The 18,895-nt window shown below is 65.8% G+C and overlaps 3 protein-coding genes across 8 annotated transcripts in view; 1 reads left to right on the top strand and 2 right to left on the bottom strand.

Moving 5' to 3' along the window:
• LOC121106380 overlaps window positions 1-1,065 on the top strand; it is a 2,202-nt gene extending 1,137 nt beyond the window's left edge. The window contains exon 2 of the mRNA XM_040645525.1: window positions 63-1,065. Within this exon, the coding sequence (XP_040501459.1) occupies window positions 121-1,065 (945 nt within the window). The 5' untranslated portion in view covers window positions 63-120. The remainder of the gene's footprint in view (window positions 1-62) is intronic.
• Window positions 1,066-1,134: 69 nt separating this feature from the next.
• MMP23B (matrix metallopeptidase 23B) lies at window positions 1,135-3,646 on the bottom strand. 4 transcript variants are annotated; one of them, XM_040645637.1, is made up of 8 exons: window positions 3,305-3,641; window positions 2,832-2,971; window positions 2,610-2,749; window positions 2,378-2,545; window positions 1,836-2,000; window positions 1,656-1,766; window positions 1,434-1,560; window positions 1,135-1,353 (listed from the first exon to the last, which is right to left on the bottom strand). In XM_040645637.1, the coding sequence occupies exons 1-8, from the start codon at window positions 3,461-3,463 to the stop codon at window positions 1,179-1,181; spliced, it is 1,185 nt and encodes a 394-aa protein (XP_040501571.1). In that variant the 5' UTR covers window positions 3,464-3,641; the 3' UTR covers window positions 1,135-1,178. The 4 variants fall into 4 exon arrangements, with proteins under 4 accessions (XP_040501571.1, XP_040501570.1, XP_040501573.1 ...); XM_040645636.1 differs by having other exon boundaries at window positions 1,656-2,000; window positions 3,305-3,642; XM_040645639.1 differs by having other exon boundaries at window positions 1,656-2,000; window positions 2,832-2,902; window positions 3,305-3,642.
• Window positions 3,647-5,091: 1,445 nt separating this feature from the next.
• On the bottom strand, window positions 5,092-17,139 carry MIB2 (MIB E3 ubiquitin protein ligase 2). 3 transcript variants are annotated; one of them, XM_040645633.1, is made up of 20 exons: window positions 17,005-17,139; window positions 15,863-16,016; window positions 11,566-11,835; window positions 11,314-11,485; window positions 10,218-10,324; window positions 9,939-10,133; window positions 9,651-9,793; window positions 9,437-9,544; window positions 8,353-8,457; window positions 8,109-8,271; window positions 7,894-8,027; window positions 7,658-7,806; window positions 7,417-7,573; window positions 7,170-7,330; window positions 6,944-7,070; window positions 6,609-6,842; window positions 5,991-6,169; window positions 5,720-5,907; window positions 5,565-5,630; window positions 5,092-5,448 (listed from the first exon to the last, which is right to left on the bottom strand). In XM_040645633.1, the coding sequence occupies exons 3-20, from the start codon at window positions 11,810-11,812 to the stop codon at window positions 5,210-5,212; spliced, it is 2,874 nt and encodes a 957-aa protein (XP_040501567.1). In that variant the 5' UTR covers window positions 11,813-11,835; window positions 15,863-16,016; window positions 17,005-17,139; the 3' UTR covers window positions 5,092-5,209. The 3 variants fall into 3 exon arrangements, with proteins under 3 accessions (XP_040501567.1, XP_040501569.1, XP_040501568.1); XM_040645635.1 differs by having other exon boundaries at window positions 9,437-9,532; XM_040645634.1 differs by lacking the exon at window positions 15,863-16,016.
• Window positions 17,140-18,895: the final 1,756 nt, after the last annotated feature.

The raw sequence follows: 18,895 nt of genomic DNA, 5'->3' as shown, positions 1-18,895 counted from the left end.
TCTCAGACTGCCCGTCTCATTTGCTTTTCCACATTTTATTTTTATTTTATCTTGGCTTGTAAATTTGTAGAATTAAATCACATTTTCCTTGTTGTGGAAGGGAAGGCTGTGTTTTTTCAGATGTGTCAGACTTGCCCTGCAAGGAGTGGGCGGGCGTCCCCGGATGGCCGGTGCGGACAGCATGCCCGCAGCACACAGACCCGCGTGGTCCCCGCTGGCGGCTGCGCCACTAGGGTACTGGCTTTGACGTGGAATGGAGGGGGGCGGAGGGCGGGGATTTTTCTACGTTCAGTCTTCAGGCTCTTGCTTTCCACCTTCCTGCCCCTCAGGGCATCCGTGGCCCCAGGCCCCCCAGAGCTCTTGGCTACAGTGGGTTTTGTACCAGGTTGTGAACACGTTTTAAGACGTAGTAAAATATTCTTGGAGGAAAGCTCTGGTATGTCTTTTCCACAGCTGGCCCCTGGCGGACTAGTCCTGCCCTTGTGCTGCCTGGAGGGGCCTCAGGCCCGCGTTCTCTGGGAGGAGGATGGGAGAAGGGTGGCTTCTGACCCCATGTTGGCCGGGTTCTTCCTGGCCTGCCAGGTCTCCAGCTCCCTGTCTCACTGGACAGGGCTGGACAGGGCGTCGCTCTGGCAGGGGAGAGGGGGTGCTTGCCACCGCCTGGGGCACCACCTGCCCCACGCTGTCCCTTCTGCTGGCACCACCAGCCTCCCCCGACTCCTGTCTAGGCGCTCGCTCGCTCCTGGGCCTCCCTTGCCCCAACCCCCATCCCAGTCCCTTTGGAGGCCTTGCAGGGCACAGCGGCCTGCCCTTCTCAGCCTTCCCGCCTCAGCCATGCCCGAGCAAACCCAAGACGCACCCACGGCCCCGGGCTCCTCAGGCTCAGCCTGCTCTTGGGGGTGCTATTTACATTCGGGCCGTGGTTTACCCCATTTCTCCAGGACCAGCCAAGAAAAACCCTCCTGGGTCTTGGCCTCTGAGGACTGCATCCTCACCGCAAGGAACTGTGGGGAAATTGGGGTGTCCTGGCCCCAGGCCCCCCACATCAAGCTGAGCACAGGCTGAGCGCCCCCCCCCCCGCCCCCGCATGGCCCAAGGTCAGCTGCCCTCCCTCCCAAGAAAGGGCGCGCAGACTTGAGAGAGAAAGTGCTTTATCAGCGGCCTCAGCCCGCACGGCCTCAGCCCCGCACTCGGACTCGCCAGGAGTAGGTGCTGAGCACGCGCTGCCGCCGGCGCACCACGCACGTGTACGTGCCCTCGTTGATGGCGTTGGCGATGATGCTCAGATGTGCCTCGCCCAGCGCCAGGTAGCCGGGGTAGGAGAACTCCAGGGGCTCCTGGTCCTTGTACCAGCTGCGGGGAGGGGGGAGGGCTGGGCAGGGTCCCGAGACCCCGCGGCCCCCCCCAGGGGCTCATGGGACAGGGCCACTCACTACACTTTGCCTTTCTTGTGGAGGATCTTCTGGCCACAGCGGAAGGTCACGTTCCGGCCCTCAGGCACCAGCCTGGTCTTGGTCCTGCGTGGTGGTGCAGTGGCGGCCACCGTGGGGAAGGGAAACTCTGCTCGGCCGTGGGAGGGGCCGGGGTCAGAGAGGGCCACGTCAGTGTCCCCGTCTCCCACCAGAGCCACAGCCGGAGCGGGGACCCGGCCTCACCGTAGCAGAAGTCACAGCTGCTGGGGCACAGCCTCTTCATAAGCCTCCGGCGGGTGTCACAGAACCCTCTCCGAGCCCATGACGCGCACACGAACAGCCGGTCCAGGCAGCCTGCGGCAGGGGGACCCGGCCTTAGGGCTGCCGGCAGCCGCGCCAGCCCGCCCAGCGTGCAGCACTCACCGTAGAGTCGGTGCAGCCCCCAGAGCTCGTCCTGCGACAGCGTCTTCCAGCCACGCAGAGTGGCGTTGAGGTGCATGAGCGCCCGGCCATGCTGCGAGTGCATCAGGCCCAGCGCGTGGCCAATCTCGTGGGCCGCCACGTGCACCAGGTCGGTGAGCCAAACTCCTGCGGGTCCCGCAGGTCAGCCCCTCAAACCCTGGCCCAGCCCTCCCCACTCTGCCCGCCAGCCTTGCTTGCCGTGGCCACATCTGCTGCAGTGCGGCCACGGAGCCTCCCTCGGCACAGCCACGGGAAGATAAGAATGTTCCAGGCCAGCAGAGGCAGTGAGCTCGGTCCCCAGGAATGTAGCTCCAACTCCGGCTCCAGCAGCAGGGGGTGGGGGCAGGGGGGGGTGGTGTGCTCAGGGCTCCTGAACCCAGGCCTATGGCCTCCCAGCCTCCCCCTTCCTGCCTACTTGAACCTGAATCACAGCCACCATCCCCAGAGCCCTCCCACTGTGGCCACCGCAGGACAGAAGGCCCCGGAGGAGGCCAGGCCATCACCTTTCTTCCAGCTGTAGCGCGTGGGGCCCAGGATCCAGTATTCGCTGTCATCAAAGTGGATGCCCCCGTGCGGGGGGAAGAAGGCGTGAGCCAGCTCGCCTGTTGGGCCATCGAAGCAGTGGTGCAGTGCGGAGACCAGGCAATCCGTGTGGTTGACCGGGTAGAAGCCTGGGGGAGCACAGGGCTGAGAGGGGGCCGCGGGGCCAGGCGGGGGCGGGGGCACGGCGCCCACCTATGCGGAGGTCGCTGGGCTGCTCAGGGGCCACCTCTCGGAAGCTGAAGGGGGACACGTCGCTCCACATGCGGAAGGCGGTGGCCAGGCCCCGCCGGGTCTCACTGGGGCTCAGCAGGTTCCGTGGGAAAGAGAGGATCCTGGGATGGGGCTTAAAGTCAAGGGTGGCGGCCAGGCTGGGGCACGCTCCCCCGCCGCCACCACCCTGGGCCGCCGTCACACCTGTAGGTGAGGTTGAAGTGATCCCAGCGCAGCCTGGCCGGGGTCAGCGTGTAGCGGCGTCTGCGGGGCGCCTGGAGGGGCAGAGGACCGGGTCCTGGAGTGGCGAAGACACCCGCGGGGTAGGGTGCGGCGATGTCTCCCTTCAAGGAAAGCGAGTACTCGTGGGGATCATCCCCACGTCTGAAAACACTCGGAAAAAGAACTAAAGAAAACGGGGCGGGTGCGTGGTTCAGGGAGTGTTGAAATTCCCTCCTTTGGTCTTTCTGCGTTGTCAGGTTTTCTACCCCAGCCAGTGTGCTGCTTTTACGGCCAAGAAAAAAAAAAGGTTACTGACCACAGGCCAGGTTGGAGTGGGCGGAGCTGGAGGCCTGATGCGGGCTTCCCCCTCCCCCTTCCCCCCACCCCCACTGGTGACACGCAGGCTCTTGGACCCCCGACCGCCCACCCCTCTGCCCGTCCCCACCCGCTCTCACCTGCGCTGCGCTGGCCCCCAGCCGGGCCGCAGGGGCCCCGAGCCGGGCCAGCAGCAGGAGCACTGGCAGCAGGCACACGGCGCCCAGCACAGCTTCCAGCCGGCGAGCCTGGGCTCGGGCCCCCGACGCCGCCAAGGACATGCAGGCCCCGAGGCCCATGGCGCCTGCGGACTCGCTGTCGGGGCCTAGGGCCCAGTGGGGCTGCGCGGGGAGGCGCTATGAGCGGCTCGGGTTACAGGGGTGGGTGCAGGGGGAGGCGTGTGCCCCTGAAGGGAACCAGCTGGCCGGCCGTCCCTGCTGTCAGGACAGCCCTGCCGCCAGCCTGGGGTGCGGACCCGGGGCCTGTGGGTCGGTGGCAGCAGCCTGGGCAGGGCCTGCTGGGCGGGGTCACTTGGGGAGGGGGGGCGAGGAGGGCCCGGCAGCGAGGGAAGGGAGAGATGCCAAAGGCTCAATCTAAGAGAAGGGTAGTCAGTCAGGGTCCTGAGACCAGCTTTTTTCCTGGAAGGAATTCCTCCAGCCCCCTTACCACTGAATTTCTGGGAGCAGAGCCCCCGTGCTGGCCAACTCGGGACCTGTCCCCTGCCCGCGCAGCTGCCTGACCCGTCCCGAGAGAGGGGTGGGGATGAGGAGAGTGAGTACTGGGTGCTGGGGTGGGGGCGGGGCGAGAGGCAGGGGGACAGTGCCACAGAGGACGAGGCTCAGAGACCTCGTGGGGGCTAAGAAGGGAAGCGAATGAGGTGCGGGGGTTGTGGGAGCCAGGAACCCCTGGCTGGGGCCAAGGTCTGGAATGGGCCTGTGTGGGGAGGCAGGGGAGCAGTGTCCTGAGGCCGGAAGCCTCGACGGGAGGGCCTGCAGGCTGGAGAAGCTGAGCCAGGCCAGAGGTTGGCAAGGGCTCCCCAGGGCTGGGGGAACTGGGTTCCCAGACGCCTGCGGGGATTAGAGCGCACGGGGACTAGTGGGGGGAGGGAGCAGAGGAAGAGGCACGAGGCCAGACCAGGCCAGGGGGCTTGGCGCTCCGCGGTCTCCATCCAGGCCTTGCGCCCAGAGTGACAGCAGGACACCAGGCCAGCAGGGTCAGTGCCAAGTGGCTGGCCGACAGCCGGGAGGCTCCCGGGGAGCATTTCGGGTGGTTCTTGGAAAGCGCCCTGCCCGCCGCCGAGACCAGCTGAGAGCTGCGCCCCGCTCTGCATGGCTAAATATTTGCCCCAACGAACTGCTCCCTTCCCCGTGTCCGCCCTCTCCCCAGCGCCCTGTTCCCGCCCACCGCGCTCAACGGTCCTAAGACCCTACGGGGCCCCTGGCCCGAAAGAAACACCTCCCCCAACCCCTTGCTTAGCAGGGACCCCACGGGCCACCGCGAGAACAGGGCCAGAGCCGACTACAATGTCCGCCTGGGAGAAAGAGAAAGGGGCAGTGGGGGCGACGCAGCAGGGGGTCGGAGGAAGACCACCAGCTGGGCAGACACCCGGATTCTGGCGACCCGGCCCTTCTGGAGGACCCCACGCTCCCAGGCCCATCCTTCCATGGACCCAGGCCAGGACCGTGGGAGGCGGCCTGCGCCTCGGCCGGGAAGAGGACTCTGGCTCAGGAGATGGGGTCTGGAAGCGTCAGCGCTAGAAACAGCAGGACGCGCGGGGCACTGGCCAAAGCGCAGATTCTGGAGCCGGGGCAGGGCAGCGGCGGAAAAGGGGAGGGTCAGGACAGCCCGGGTGGGGGGCAGCGGCGCGGCGGGCCGGGGTGCGGACCCGCCCGGTCCCCGTCCCAGGCAGGCACCAGGCGGAAAAGTCCGAGAATCTTTTTATAAAACACGGGGTGGGGGCTTGCGAAGGCGACGGCGGGACGTGGCTCCTGAACGTGGCGGGGCGCGGCCGGGACGCGAGGCGGGCGGGGCGGGGGTGGCGCGGGCTACACGAAGATCTGGATGCGGTCGCGGATGGGCTGGCGGCAAATGGGGCAGGCGCTGAGCGCGGCGCCGCAGGGCGCGCACGCGCCGTGGCCGCACTGGAACACGAGGCGGATGTGGCTGTCGATGCAGATGGGGCAGGTGATGCGCTCCTCCATCTGCCGGTAGCGGCTCTGCAGCTCCTCCACCAGCTGCCGCGGCGGGCCGGGCGCCGGGGTCGCGCTGGCCACCTCCGTGCCGTCTGCGGGCCAGGATCGGGGTGAGGGGTGAGGAGAGGCGGGGCCGCGGGTGGAGGCGTGGCCGCGCCCGTGGGGGCGGGACGTGCGCGCAGACGCGGGTCCAGGGCGAGCCACCCACCTGGGCGCAGCTTCTTGCCGATGACCACCTGGCACCTGATGCACTTCTTCATTCTGCGCGCACATTCTGCGGGGGGAGGGGAGCGCGGCTGGGCGGGCCCGCGTGGGCTCGGGCACACCCCCCCCCCCCGCACACACACACACACCCGCACTCACCCTCGCACACCGTGCGGTGCTGGCACGGCGAGAACAGCACCAGCAGCGCTAGCTCGGAGCACACCAGGCACTCGGCGGCCTCGGGCCCCGACGGCGCGGCCACATGCAGGTTTGTCACGGTGTTAGGGGTGCCCAGCACCAGCCTCGGGCCTGGGGCCGCGCCCCCGCTGCCGCCCGCGTGCCGCTCCCTGCGGTTGGAGGAGGGGCTTGAAAGGGCCCCGGGGCTCCCGGGCCCGCGCCCCCCCCCCGCCCCCGCCCCCGCCGGGCTCACCGGAAGCGCTGCGCGCAGCCCTGCAGAGCCTTAAGCACGCGGCCCTCGGCAGCCAGGTCCAGCGGGCTCCGGCCGCGGTGGTTGGCGTAGCTCACGTCGGCGCCCTCCAGCGCCAGGAAGCACGCGACCGCCGCGCCCACCGTCAGCTCCCCACTGCCCGGGAGCCCAGAGGCCTGTAGCTGGGCGGCAGACAGAGGCCAGTGAGGGCGGGCGCCGGAGCAGGCCCCAGGGCCGGCCCACTGGCCTGCGGGTAAACTCTACCTCTGACCCGAGGCCCGGGCAGCCCCTCGCCATCTGAGGCCGCTGAAACAGGAGGGAGGCAGGCAGGAAAAGCGCCCCCGCCAGGGAACTCCAGGGCAGGGGCTGAGTTCCCAGACATTACCCCACCCCCACCGCGCCCCATTCCCTTTCCCAGGCTGGTCAGGCCACGCCTCGGTGACTGGGTCGCAGAAAACGCCTCTGGCAAACCACAGCCCCCAGAGTAAACCACCCCCAAGAAGGCCTGGCTCCCTGGTCAGACACCCCCAGTGGAGGGGGACAGTCCCGCAGGCCCTGCCCGTTGCCTGCAGTCGGGCACTACGGCCCACCTCTTCAGCACCCAGATCCACACTTCCTCACCCTGGACAAGAGCTGCAAGGGCCCCGGGTCCCCCCCGGCCCCATCAGCCGCCAGGGGCAGCAGCTGATGACGCTGCAGCGCCACGTGCAGGGCCGTGTCCCCCTCCTCATCCTCGGCATTGACACTGCAGCCGGCGTCCACCAGCAGCGGCACCAGCCCCACGTGGGCCTGCTGCACGGCCAGGTGCAGTGGGGACTGGAGCTTCCGGTTGCGAACGTTCACATCACAGCGGCCCTGAGGAGAGGCAAAGGCGGCAGGCACAGGCTCAGCCCAGGAACCCCAGGTGGGCCCTGACCCCCGAGGCCCCGGGCTGGGCCAGGGCCCTGTGTCCACACCTCTCGGATGAGAATCTGGGCCACCTCCCGGTGGTTGTTGAGGGCGGCCAGGTGCAAGGCCGTGAAGCCATCCTCCTTCTTGGCGTCCACCAGCTGCCGTGCCCGAGCGAGAATCCTCCTGACAGCTCTGTGCGAGTGGGGAGACATGCCCGGGGTCAGCAGTGTCCCCAGAGTGGCCCAGCAGCACCAGGAGCCTGGCCACTGGTTGTGCACACCCCAAACTCACAGCGTGTGGCCCTTGAGGGACGCGTGGTGCAGCAGGGTGAACCCCTGGCTGTTTGTGGCAGTGACATCGATGGCCGGCACTTCGGTGAGGACCTCCACGATGCCGCTGGCGCCTGCGCCCGCCGAGATGGCACAGTGCAGGGGGGTGTTAGCGTGGGCATCCTGCCGGCGGGGAGCCAGTGGTCACTCGGCAGGAAGCTAAATGCCGTCGTGTGCTTGAGCCCGGGGCCAGGGGACCCAGCACTTACAGGCAGGTTGACGTCACAGCCGCGCTCACAGAGAACCCTCACCACCTCCAGGAAGCCCCTCTGCACAGCCACGTGCAGGGCTGCGCTCCGGGTGTTGTTCAGGGCGTTGGCCCCGCACCCGGAGCTCAGGAGCAAGCGGGCAGCCTCGGGCTGGTTCCTGATGGAAGAGGAAGCAGGACCGGTGCGATGCCCACCGGCTGGACTCACAGCCCCCCGCCCCCACGCCCCTGCCAGGCCTCACCCCAGGGCGGCGTAGTGCAGCGCCGTGTTGCCCTCGTCATCCGGCAGGTCCACGGCTGCCCCCGCCTGCAGCAGAAGCCGTGCCAGCTCCACCTGGCCTAGGTAGGCAGCCAGCTGCAGGGCGGTCCTGCCCTGGTTCTTGCTGTCCACCTGCCCGAGAGTCTGCAGGTCAGACCCCGGCCCGCCCCGCCCCCCGGGCTGGCTGAGGGGAGGACGCGTGGGGTGTCGGGAGCTCGCCTGCTCTGGGTGCCTCCGCAGCAGGTCCAGGGCCCCCGCCACGCTGCCCAAGGCCACCTCCACCACCAGTCTCCCTGGGTGCTCGAGGTCACTCTTCTGGGCTCGAAGCTTGTCCAGGGCGACACTCAGGGAGCCTGGGTGGGGCAGGGCTCGAGTTCAGGGGTGGCCAGGAGCGGCTCTGCCTCCCGCCCGCCGCCCGAGCCAGGCCCACGCACTCTTGTTCTCCCGGGCGCGCTCGGCCACATCCAGGTTGGCGTCCTCCTCGGGCCGGTAGGCCACCAGGCAGGAGGGACTAAAGGTCCACAGCTGACCGCCGACCGCAACACGCAGGTTACCGTCTCTGAAAACTTTCACCACCTTCCCAATGCGGCCCAGGGCCTGAGCGGGAGACAGTAGGGTCACAGGCGGGCCTCCTGGGAGGGACGGAGGGGAGGTGGGGGTGGGAGCGGGGGCACTCACAGGGGCCATGTCATCTGTCCACTCGCCGTGCCCGGCCTGCAGCCGCTTCACTGTGTCAAGGTCGTCGATGACCCGCACCACATCGCCCACCCAGAAGGCATTGTGCTGAGTGACAGAGAGAGGCACGTGAGGGGCGCCCCAGGCAAGCGTGGCTGCCCAGGGCCGTGGAGCAGAAGAGCACCGCCACCGGGCTCCACAGGACAGGCAGACCCGAACTTGACCCCAGCCCCTGCCTCAGAGCTGGAGGAGAATCACACGTGACCTAGAGCAGTCCTGGGGGGCCAGTCCCGGAGCCATGGGGGTGACGGCCAGAGAGACAGCCAGGCAGTGCCATCCAGACCAGACCAAAGCCAACTCTGGGGTGAAGGCCAAGGCGGGCCTGTCCCTACACACTGATGGAGAAGCAGGCAACATGGCCCAGGCAGTCTAGACCAGCACAAGGGGTGGGGGTGGGGCCCTGGGACAACCAGGGGGCGGGGTCAGACTGCCATGGGAGTGGGGGTTAGGGGCCACTCCTCCCCCATCCCCAAACCTTTCCTGGCCACTTCCCCCACACCTGTGCCCTCCCCTGTACAAGACTTACTCTGCAAACCATGGGTCTTATGACACCCCCCCCAGGGCCAGGACTCCAGGTCCAGAGCCCAGTGCTAGGGGTACATGCCTCCACCCACGGCCCCTATCTGCACAACCCCGTTTCCCAGAGTTCACTGTGCCCACCCCTGTCCCAACCATCCTGGACTGTGTCCACCCTCTTCCTAAAGGGCCTTTCCACTGCCCCCCACATGCTCCTCCCCATGCCACACCCATGGGGAGCATTTTAGAAAGTCACCTCCCACCTGTAATGCTGTAGTGGCTTCCTTAGGCCAGCAGAATTAAGGTCAGTGTCTGGGCTGCCAGCCCCCAGCGCCTCACCCTCCTCTGTGTCCCTTCGTGCCTGGATTCCCTCTGTGGAACTCAGCCCCTCTGGCCCCCACAAAGCCCTCCCGTTCCCTCAGGGCTGGAGAAAGGCATTCCCAGAGCCGATCAGGTACGTGGAGGGGATGCAGAAGCGAACAGACGGGGCTCAGCCCAGCCCCCCATGCACCTTGGTGAGAGCCCCAGGGTGGAAGGTCCAGCGGGTCTCATGGCCGAACTGCACACGCACATCCCCACGGTCCGTGATGCGGTGCACGGTGCCCGTCTGTCCGATAAACTGTGGCGGGTCATGGAGGCTGTGGCTGGGTGGAGCGGGAGGGCTGGGGGTCCAGAGGATGTGGGGAGGGGAAGGTACAGGGGGCTCAGCAGGTGGGGCGGCTCACCTCCGCCATCCTGGGGTTCCACCCGCCGTGGCCTTCCTGCATCTCCCTCAGGATGTCTGTGTCCAGCAGACACTTCACCTTGTCCCCGTGCTGGAAAGGCTGGCCATCAGCACTCACCCTGCGCTGCAGCTCCGCGGGCTTGCCTGGGGGCGTCAACAGGCCCCCTCAGCGGCGTCCCTCCCTTTGGCAACTTCCCAGGCCCCCCACGCGCAGCGCTGCCCCAGGACCGAGCCAGGGTGGGAGGGCAGCTGGGCAGGCAGGGGTGGTGTCCTTGGGGCCAGACCCTACCGAGCCTTGGGAGGTGCTCCTTGTAGTAGAAGCCACCAGCTGCCTCGCCCACACACTTGAGGTCCACCTTGCCCTTGTGGCCCACGCGATACACATTGGTGGTACCATCGGCCCATGTCACGCTGGCCACGCTCCGGCCTGTCTCCACGTCCCAGCCACGGATGTCCACCACTCGGCCTGGCTTCCCTTCCCCTCCTGTGGAGACAAGGGCCCCATCGCAGGCTAAGCCCGTGCAGTGAAGCTCAGCCACGGCCAGTGGCAGCCCAGATCCCCACTCACCGTCCTGCGAGCCCCACTCCCAGTCAGGGCCCCGCACCACCTTCGCCCCCTGGAAGATGCCCCTCAACGGGGTCCTTGGGAGGCCCTGGCGGGGACTCAGCACAACCCTGCAAGAGAGTGAGCGCGTGCTGGGCCACGCGGGAAGCAGGGCAAGGGCGCAAGCCCTCTGCCCCACCCAGCTCTCGCCCGAGTATGGCCGGCCCGGCCAGTCAGCGGCCTCCACTCCGGGCCCCCTCACAGCACGGCCTCCCTATGCGGTCCTCCCCCCACGCCTGCTGCCTCCTGACGAGCCCCTTGCCGTTAGGGTTGTCCCCAGAGCTCAGTGCACAGTCTGGCCCAGAGGAGGGCTCTGCACAAAGAGATAATGAGGTGCACAGGCTTGGCCAGAAGTGCCCGGACAGCTGATCCCTGCTCCCGCTCTGGCCAGCAGGCAGCTGGGACCGAACACGCACCGCCCCTCCACGAGCCATGGGACGCGTCCGGGAGACGAGGGCGCCAGCCTCTTGTGGGTGGGGCCTCTGGGAGGCCACCCCAGCCCAGGAGATCCTCCCAGCTTCTTTCCCCCTGCCACCTCCTCACCCCCAGCGATGGAGCCCCCTAGGCAGGCCAACAGGGTCTCCCAGCTGTGCCTCTGGGTCAGTTCCCAGCACCGGCTGCCCAGGTCTCACACAGGGGATGCTGGCCGGACGGCCACACACAGGTCATCGCCGCCCCCACCACAGCTGCACTGGGGGACCAGCTACATCTGGCTCTAGGGCTGGTGCCAGGACGGAGACCCCATCCGCAGCACCCACCTCTGCAGACCTGCTCCAGTGGACAGGGCTACCTTCCACAGGGCACCCCCTTGGTGTCAATGACCAAGCCTCCGGAGTGACAGTGACCTCGGCCACCGCTCCAAGAAATGGCTCAGGAAGGGCTTGAGCTGCAGCCTGGGGAGTGCGTGGCCGGGGGGCGGGGGGCAGCCCCCACCCCCCGAGGCCAAGGCCTGCTCAGGTGTCGCGTGTGCCCGTCACGAGGCCCGGGCTGCGGCAAGCCAGGACCCAGCGCTACCGGGGCCCTGACACCTCGAGGCCAGTGCGCGGCAGGCGGAACTCACGGGCGGGAGTGAGCGGTCTCGTAGCGCTCGAAGGCGTGGGCGAGGTCGTGCTTGTTGTGCATGTAGCACTGCGTGCACAGGTCGTAGTCGAAGCAGACGCGGCACTTCCAGCGCATGCCCCTCAGGCCGTGCTTTTTGCAGCAGTCACAGATGATGTTGGGGTGGCGGACGCCTGGGGGCAGGGCAGGGTCAGGGAGCGCGAGGGGCCTCTGCCCCACCCCCACCCCCGGGGCCCGCGGCCTCCGCACACACCGATCTGGGCGTTGTCGTACAGCAGGAGGTCGTGCGCGCCCTGGTAGCCTGCGCGGTAGTTGGTGCGGGTGCCGTGGTCCCACTGCACGACTACCGTGCGGTCAGGGGTCGAGGGGCTCCCGTGGCGGCCAAGCTCCACCACTGTGCCCACGCCGCCCTCACCGCCATCCTGCTGGCCCCACTTCCAGTCCACGCCGCGCACCACACGCATGCCCACCTGCACGCCTGCCTGGGGGTCTGGGTCCATGGTGGGCAGGACTGCTCCAGGACCTGCAGGCAGATGGCACCCTCAGGCCACATCAAGGCCACACAGGCTCTCGCCAGTTCTGGGAGGGCTGCCAGGGAGACAGGTGGGAACAAGTCTGGGAGAGCCAGGCAGGGAGGGGGAGGAGGGCCTGTGCAAATGCCCTGAGGCAGAGAGAAAGGTGGTAAGTGCGTGCACTATAAACCAAAGGAGGCTCACCTGGCCACCCGCGGCAGCAGAGACTAGTCTCAGAGGTGCAAATGGCACCTGCCCTGGAGGAAAGGTGGGCACCTCTGTGGAAAGACCCCTCCAGCCACTATGAGATCCTGCCTCGTGGTGAGCACGAGCAGAAGGAGAGGGGCAGTTCTGGCGAGAGGATGGCAGACCCCCAGGGAACAAGACCTGGCAAATGCCCACAGAGGGTCCGCCTGTGATGAGAGATCAGTTCTGGGTGCTTGGCACACAGTGGCCCATCAGGACATATCTGTCCTAAAATTAACTGACTTGGATTGCAGATATCGACATGAAAGGTAAGACAATAAAGCTTTCAGAAGAAAACACTCTTTTTCGCGCAGCCAGTTGGTAAGCTGGGCTGCGCTGACGTCAGAAACCAGCGTCCATCAAGACACCACTAAGAGACTGAAAAGGCCGCAGGCCCGAGAAGACAGCTCTGCCCACAGAGGGCCTGTCCCCACGGTGTGCAGTGAACTCAGATGCATAGGAGTGGGCGCCCCAAGGTAAAGGGGCACAGCACTGGCACAGGTGCGCCTGCCCAAAGACTAATCAGGGTTCTGGTCACCAGGCCGCTGCTCAAAAGTGGGACACTACCCTCGGTCAGTGGACAGTGCCTCGAGTCACTCTGGGGTCTTCTCTGGAGAACTGCAGCCCACCCACTCCAGACTGTACGGGGAGGGGGGGCCTGTGTTCACAGCAATAACGTTCCCCGTCTCCTCAAGGATGAACTGGGTCCTGAGATGTGATTTGCCCCCAGGGGAGCACGAACCCCACACTATACACAGCCAGCATCTGGGGGCAGAGCTCTGCAGATGTTGAAGGAAAGCGCCCTCGTGTTCACTATCTGAATCCATTCACAAAAAGTTCACAAAGCACGGAGATGGTGGTGGAGGCCGCCGTGGGGGCTCTGGGACCCAGGAACGTGCTATTTCCTGATCTAGGTGCTGTTTCTGTCCTGATCACTTATGACCTGGGACCTGTATTATATGTTTCTTCAATAAAGTTTTTTTTTAATTAATGACACAGCTGGATTTGAATGACAGTTGAGGGAAAATCGACAGGACTTGGAGAGGACGCAGGGACTCCCAGACTGCAAGAGGGCAAGCAGCACTCCAGGTCTGGAAGACGGTCTGCCGTGCTGCCAGCAGGGCTCTGAGGCTGGAAAAGCAGCGGGCCTGGGGCCCTGCCCAAGGCAGGTCTGGGTGTGAACCCGGCCATCTCCTCACAGGGCTCCCAGGAGGCTGGAGGGAGACTGAGGCTGGCTGGGGTGCAGGTGAGGAGCAGCCAGGCTACCGCCAGCTCCCGGGAGGGCCCAGTGGCCAGCAACGCAGGAGGGAAACCACTTGTCACCCCTCTACCTGGGCCCCTCTCCAAGATCCCGGGTCCCGCCCCACCCCCAAGTCCAACACTCGGCATCCCAGGCCTGGGCCCCTCAGGAAACCCTGCCCCCCAGTTGAGGCCGCAGGTGGGCAGTGAGAACTGTGGCGGCCAGGCTTTGCCACGGGCAGGGGCCAAGCCCCACAGGCCATCTGGCGCCCTCCCTCTGCCCAGCTCCACTTTGAAACCTGTGTCCAGCACAGGGTGGGCAGGGTAGGGGCACTGCCCATAGGGGTGGGCCTCAGTCCATGCCCAGCCTGGTGTCTGAGCCAACGACCCCCTCCGATTCTCAGGGGTACACCACCCGGCCAGCTCCGACTTCTGCAAACTCTCCTCCCTCCTGGACAGGCTCCCTGTGGAAGCAGCTTCTTCACCCCGCCCAGGCAGGACCTCCGGGGGCTTCTGCAGGAGCTGGTGGGTGTTCTGGAAGGATAAACCTTCCCAACCCACGGACTAGTTAGGAGCTTTTCTGCAAAGAAACTCCTCATTGCTCGTTCGCGTAGCGCCTCACCTCTTGGGTCACTCTGCTTCCCTCTTCTGTCCCTTCTCAGCTGCCCTCCCTTCTGGTCTTGCCCCTGCTAAGGCGGGGCACCTGGGCCCGAGGCCACAGCAGCCTGCAGCACCAAGTGCTTCTGATTTCTCCCACGGAGCACAGCTGAGCCCAGGCCCCCCGAGAACGCCCACAGCAAGAACGCCCCCTGAGAACGCCTGTGACTCTCCGGTGCCCGCGAGCTCCAGACAAGGGGAGGCGGCCAAGGCTGCTACCTTGGTGGTGAGGAACGGCGGGCTCCCGCCTGGTGCTCCCCCAGCAGCAGCGGCTACAGACGTGTGACCTGGGCAGAGCAGCACGGCCTGAGCCGGTGGCCCGCTGTCGGAGTGGTGGTGTGCCCCTTCGCATACAGGCCCCACCCCTACCCTGCCCACCTCTGCCAGATCCTCCCGCATGCTGGGAACCCGCGAGAACTGGCAGCGGTGGTCACACTGAGCTACTCCTTGCCCTTCCCATGGGCTCCTGTTGAGCTAGGCTCAGCCAGAGTGCGCCTCCTCCCAGGCGACCACAAACCCAACACGTGTGGGCAGACAGGCCCGAGGAAAGGTCCCTGCTAGCAGGGGTACCCCATCTGCTGAGCCCAGAAACCAGCTCCACCCTCAAGTAAAGGGCCCAGAGCAGGAAAGGACCCAAGTGCCACGAGCCATTCTGCGGCCAGCCTCTCAGCCTGCCCAGCAGCCACCACACCTGCTCACCCGCTGGTCTTGTGGGTCCACTGGCCACATGCCACAGGATCATTTCCAACAAGACACGGGGGCGGGGGGGCACCCTGAAGGAGAGCAAGCTGTGGCCCACGCACGCCTGGTCCTGCCCTATGGCAATAGGGCAGAGAACGAAGAGCAGGGTGGAGAAGAGCCTGGAAGGGTCTATGAGAAGCCAGGTCTGGGCCTCCTCAGCCAGTGACAGCCCCACATGGAGCAGCAGAGCAGTCCAGCCTGTGGCGAGAGGCGCTTCTGTCCGGCGCCCGGCGCGCTCACACCCGGAGGTCCCCGCAGCCCTGGGAGTCTCCTTGTCTCCTCCCCCCGAGCACCGATCCATGCAGGTCTTAATCTACCCTCTGCTTTAGCGTCTCCATCCAGCATGGTGTCGCCTCAGCTCAGGCCTGAACAGAGCCCCCACAACACCCCTCTGCTGTCCCTTCCTACACGTCCACCCAGCTCCTGCGTCTCGGCAGCGTCCTGGCATGGCACTCTAGCACAGGGGGCTGCGTAGCTTTCCAGGTCTCTCCATCCCTTCTCTCCAGCAACCTCTCCGCCTGGTCTGTCACCGCTGTCCCTGGGGCCCAGCAAGTGTTGAGCATGCTCGTGACGTCAGGTGCCCAGCCCTCCTGGTATTAGGGCTCGCTACTTTCCTTCAGCAGGTCCCACCAGGTTGGGTGGGGAGGGGGTGGGGAATGGACCAGGGGCAGGAGTCGGGAGGCAGTGACCAGACCAAGAGAGGCTACAGAGGAAGGGAGGACCCATTTCAGTGGGGTATTCACCCAGAGAGTTCTCTTTCTTCCTTTGCCAGAAATCCCGTACTCTGACATCTTCCTCAGAGCTTACCGGCCATACCCCTGCCTGGCACCCAAACCCCCACAGAAGCTGTCACTGCAGATGTTTAAAATGATTCTGAAGCAGGGCGCCTGGGTGCCTCAGTCGGTTAAGCGTCCGACTCTTGATTTTGGCTCAGGTCATTATCTCAGGGTTGTGAGATCGAGCCCTGTGTTAGGCTCCACGTTCAGCAGGGAGCCTGCTTAAGATTCTCTCTCCCTCTCCCTCTCACCCTCCCCCCAACTGGTACGCGAGCACGCACGCGCACGGTCTCTCTCAAAACAAAAAACAAAAAAACCCCTCTCAGTCAGCGCATGAGGACTCAAGGGACAGATGCACCCTTAGCAAAACTTAACTTACCTTAGAACACAAACCAGCCTCGAGTCAGCATTCCAGACACTTAGCGGCTACTTCTTGGGTCACAAATTGGACAGCCACCAAGGTTTCCTGTTGGAAACTAGCAGCCATGCCGACACAGAACACAGCAAACCACACAGGCAGCCAGCAAGCAAGTCTGGAGAAAATGGTTTTTAAAAGGCAGTTTTACACGTCTAGCATTGACCACCTCAACCAAACAGGCGGACATCTGGGTCTGTTCTGCTGGGTACTAGTTTCTCTTGTCTCAAGGAACTGCCAGCATACATTAGGACAGTGTAGAAATAAGAGGTTTTCCCTATTTGTGAATATTTTATTGGAAAAACTTTTAAAAGCCATCAAGATTAAATCCCATTTAGCTAGGAAGTTGGCAAATTGCCTTTATTCAGAAGAATACAGTTACGTGACGCTGACATGACATGCGACAGGCGCTGCCGCTCCTCTCCCTGCGCCTCCGGCTGCGCCTGATGATGCTGCTTCAATCGACACCATGTGGGGCAAAATCAACTGGCAAAACTTGGTGAATCACGGGCTCCTGTCATGTAGCAGGTCTGGCCAAGACAAAGGGGGACATCCTGGGTGCTGGGGAGTCTGGCCCATTAGGGACTGGAGGGAAGCCCTGAGACAGAGCACCTAGGAAACCCAACTTGGCCCAGCACGAAGACACCTGCTGGCAGAAGGCCCAAAGGAAGTACAGGGCTGTCATCGCCTGAATCTTGGCCCTGAGATGGAAGCCCTCAGGCCCCCTGCAGACTGGGGTGTCACGCCCCAACCACTGCACAGGGCCACTCTGCGCGGGATCATGGCATTCAGATACTTGTTGCATCTGGAGCAAGAGGCCAGGAGGGCACCTGCCAGGAAGGACTGGGTTTGCCAAGGCTTGCATTCGGACTGCCTCATCCCCAGCCCCACAGGTGCCCACCAGGAAGAAGCCCGTTCGGCACCTCTCCTTATTTCTTCGATCGGTTCTGAACGCAGAGGACTGGCAAGCAGAATTATCACCCACACACATACATACACACACACGCAAAAACAACCAAAACTCCTCTGACATGGCATCAAACAGAATCCGCAGGATGAAACAGCCAAATCCAAACTATCACACCACAAGCCCGTCAAGAGCTCACCTGTCTGGCCGTCCAGTCGCCCCCCCTGCCCGCCTTGAGCCTGTTGGGCTGCAGCCCTGACGCCTGGAGACTTGGGGGCTGGCCTCTAGCCTTGCCGAGCTTCAGCGCAAGCCCTGAGCCATCCAACCCTGTGGCGCCTGGGAGATGCCAAGACGCACAGTTAGCACCTCCGACGGGACCGCGGCGGGCGGACGGAGCCGACCCGACTGCTCCTGGGCTGCCCGCTGTCTACATGTCCATTCCCCCGCCAACACCGCGACACCCAGCGGGGCCCCGGGGCCTGCCTCCCGCCTTGCAGGGCTCCCTGGGCTCCGGCGGCCTCGCTCCTGCTGCAGCAATCAGTCTGGTGCGCGCAGGAGCCGCAGCGCCCGAACACTACCGGCCGGCGGGAGTGGAGCCGGAGGGCCGGCGGCCGGGCGCTGCAGTCGTCAGGGCCCGGCGCTGTGCCCGGGCCGAGGCTCCGCGGGGACAGCGGGGGCGGGCCGGGCCGGACTGGGCAGGGCGGGCGCGCACCCCCAAGCGTGACCCCGCCCCACCCGCCCGGGTCCGCCCCGCCTCCTGCCATCCCATCCCCCTTCCTCGGGAAGCCGCCCCGGGCCGCGGTCGCGGCCAGACCCTAGTGCCCCCGTCGACCCCTCCACTTGCCCGGAAGTTTGCGTCCCGCCCGCTCGGCCTGGGGGCTCCAGGGCCAGAGAAGAGCCGAGTCTATCTGCCAGTGGCCTGCCAACGGCTTCGGTGTGTGTGGCAGCCTGCCAGCGGCCCCTCTGCTGCTCAGCCCCCGACAGCCAGGCCGCCCTGCCGCGCGGAGACCACCGGCTGAGGCAGCCGAGGACCCCGAGCTCGGGGCTCCTGGGGCCGCCGCGGGGCCTGCCGGGAGTTGTAGTCTGCAGCCCGCTGTCGCCGGAGCCGGAGGGGCGGGTCCGAACCACAACTCCCAGGAGGCCCAGCAGCGAAGGTGACGCACGCGGCCGCAGGAGGCGGGGCGTGAGGGAGGGAGTCCCGGCCCGTGCCCCGACAGCGACGGGGAAGCCTCCTGCACTGTTCCCGGGAAGGGCCCGGGCTCGCCTCCGCGCCAAAAGCGGACGGAGGGCGCGTTCACGTCGGGCAGCGTGTGGTACACGTTGTCAAAAGGCGGCGGCCTCGGCGCACCTGTCACCACGCCGGGGACCGGGGGCGCGGAGCCGAGCAGCGTGAGCCTGGATGGGAAGGAGCCGGGCTCCTTGTCCGCTTGGGCTCCGAAACTGTGGCGCCCCGGAGGCCACCGAGGATTGGGCTCCTGCGGGCCGAGCAACACCGGCGACCCCGCCGGGACCCGGAGGCCAGCGCGGCCGGCGCGCGGAACTTGCGGCCACGCCCCCGCGGGAGGGGGCGTGACCATCACCGGAAGTGCGTCACCCTCGCGTCGACCCTACGCGGCGCCGTTCTGAGAGGCTCCGCTCGGAGACGCGGCCCGTTGCCGTGGAGACGGCGGCTGCGGCCGGCAAAGGCTGGCCTCCGCGGCGCAGAGCTGAGGCATCCTCGCCACCGACTCCTTCTGACCGGATTTGTTTTAAAATCAGAGTGACGCCAGTATGTGGCTTTGATTCCCGCAGAACCGAAGCCTCGCAGTGAAGAGCGGCGGCCCCCTGCCGTTCACCCCCGCGGCAAGTCCTTTTCGGTGCTTGCAGCCCTCCACCGATGGAAACCTCCGTGTCTACACCGAGCCGCTGGGCTTTGGGGTTTCCACTGCAGACATGGTGGACCTGCCGCGGCCTAAGCACTGAGCTGTCCAGACAGCGCCGCAGAACCGGCCCCGGGTGGTCGCCTGCCCCCTAGCCCTCCGCCCTGGCTCCGGCTTTTTCTCCTGAGCTCACAGGCTCCTCGTGCTGTTCTCATGCCTAGATTTGTACCA

The sequence above is a fragment of the Ursus maritimus genome, unplaced genomic scaffold (assembly GCF_017311325.1).
Source record: "Ursus maritimus isolate PB19 unplaced genomic scaffold, ASM1731132v1 scaffold_32, whole genome shotgun sequence".
Classification (NCBI taxonomy): Eukaryota; Metazoa; Chordata; class Mammalia; order Carnivora; family Ursidae; genus Ursus; species Ursus maritimus.
The sequence above is the reverse complement of the archived record's forward strand: the minus strand, read 5'-3'. Positions and strand labels throughout refer to the sequence as shown.

What these genes read in the sequence shown, in the direction of transcription:
- MIB2 (XM_040645633.1), bottom strand. Translation starts at nt 11,812, where the DNA reads ATGGACCCAGACCCCCAGGCAGGCGTGCAGGTGGGCATGCGTGTGGTG. An exon ending in ACCCTGGGGCTCTCACCAAG is followed by an intron (nt 8,458 to 9,436) that starts GTGCATGGGGGG and finishes TCTGTCACTCAG; the next exon opens with CACAATGCCTTCTGGGTGGG. An exon ending in GGACAGATGACATGGCCCCT is followed by an intron (nt 8,272 to 8,352) that starts GTGAGTGCCCCC and finishes TCTCCCGCTCAG; the next exon opens with GCCCTGGGCCGCATTGGGAA.
- MMP23B (XM_040645636.1), bottom strand. Translation starts at nt 3,463, where the DNA reads ATGGGCCTCGGGGCCTGCATGTCCTTGGCGGCGTCGGGGGCCCGAGCC. An exon ending in GCGCTACAGCTGGAAGAAAG is followed by an intron (nt 2,001 to 2,377) that starts GTGATGGCCTGG and finishes CGGGACCCGCAG; the next exon opens with GAGTTTGGCTCACCGACCTG. An exon ending in CACAAGAAAGGCAAAGTGTA is followed by an intron (nt 1,354 to 1,433) that starts GTGAGTGGCCCT and finishes CCCTCCCCGCAG; the next exon opens with CTGGTACAAGGACCAGGAGC.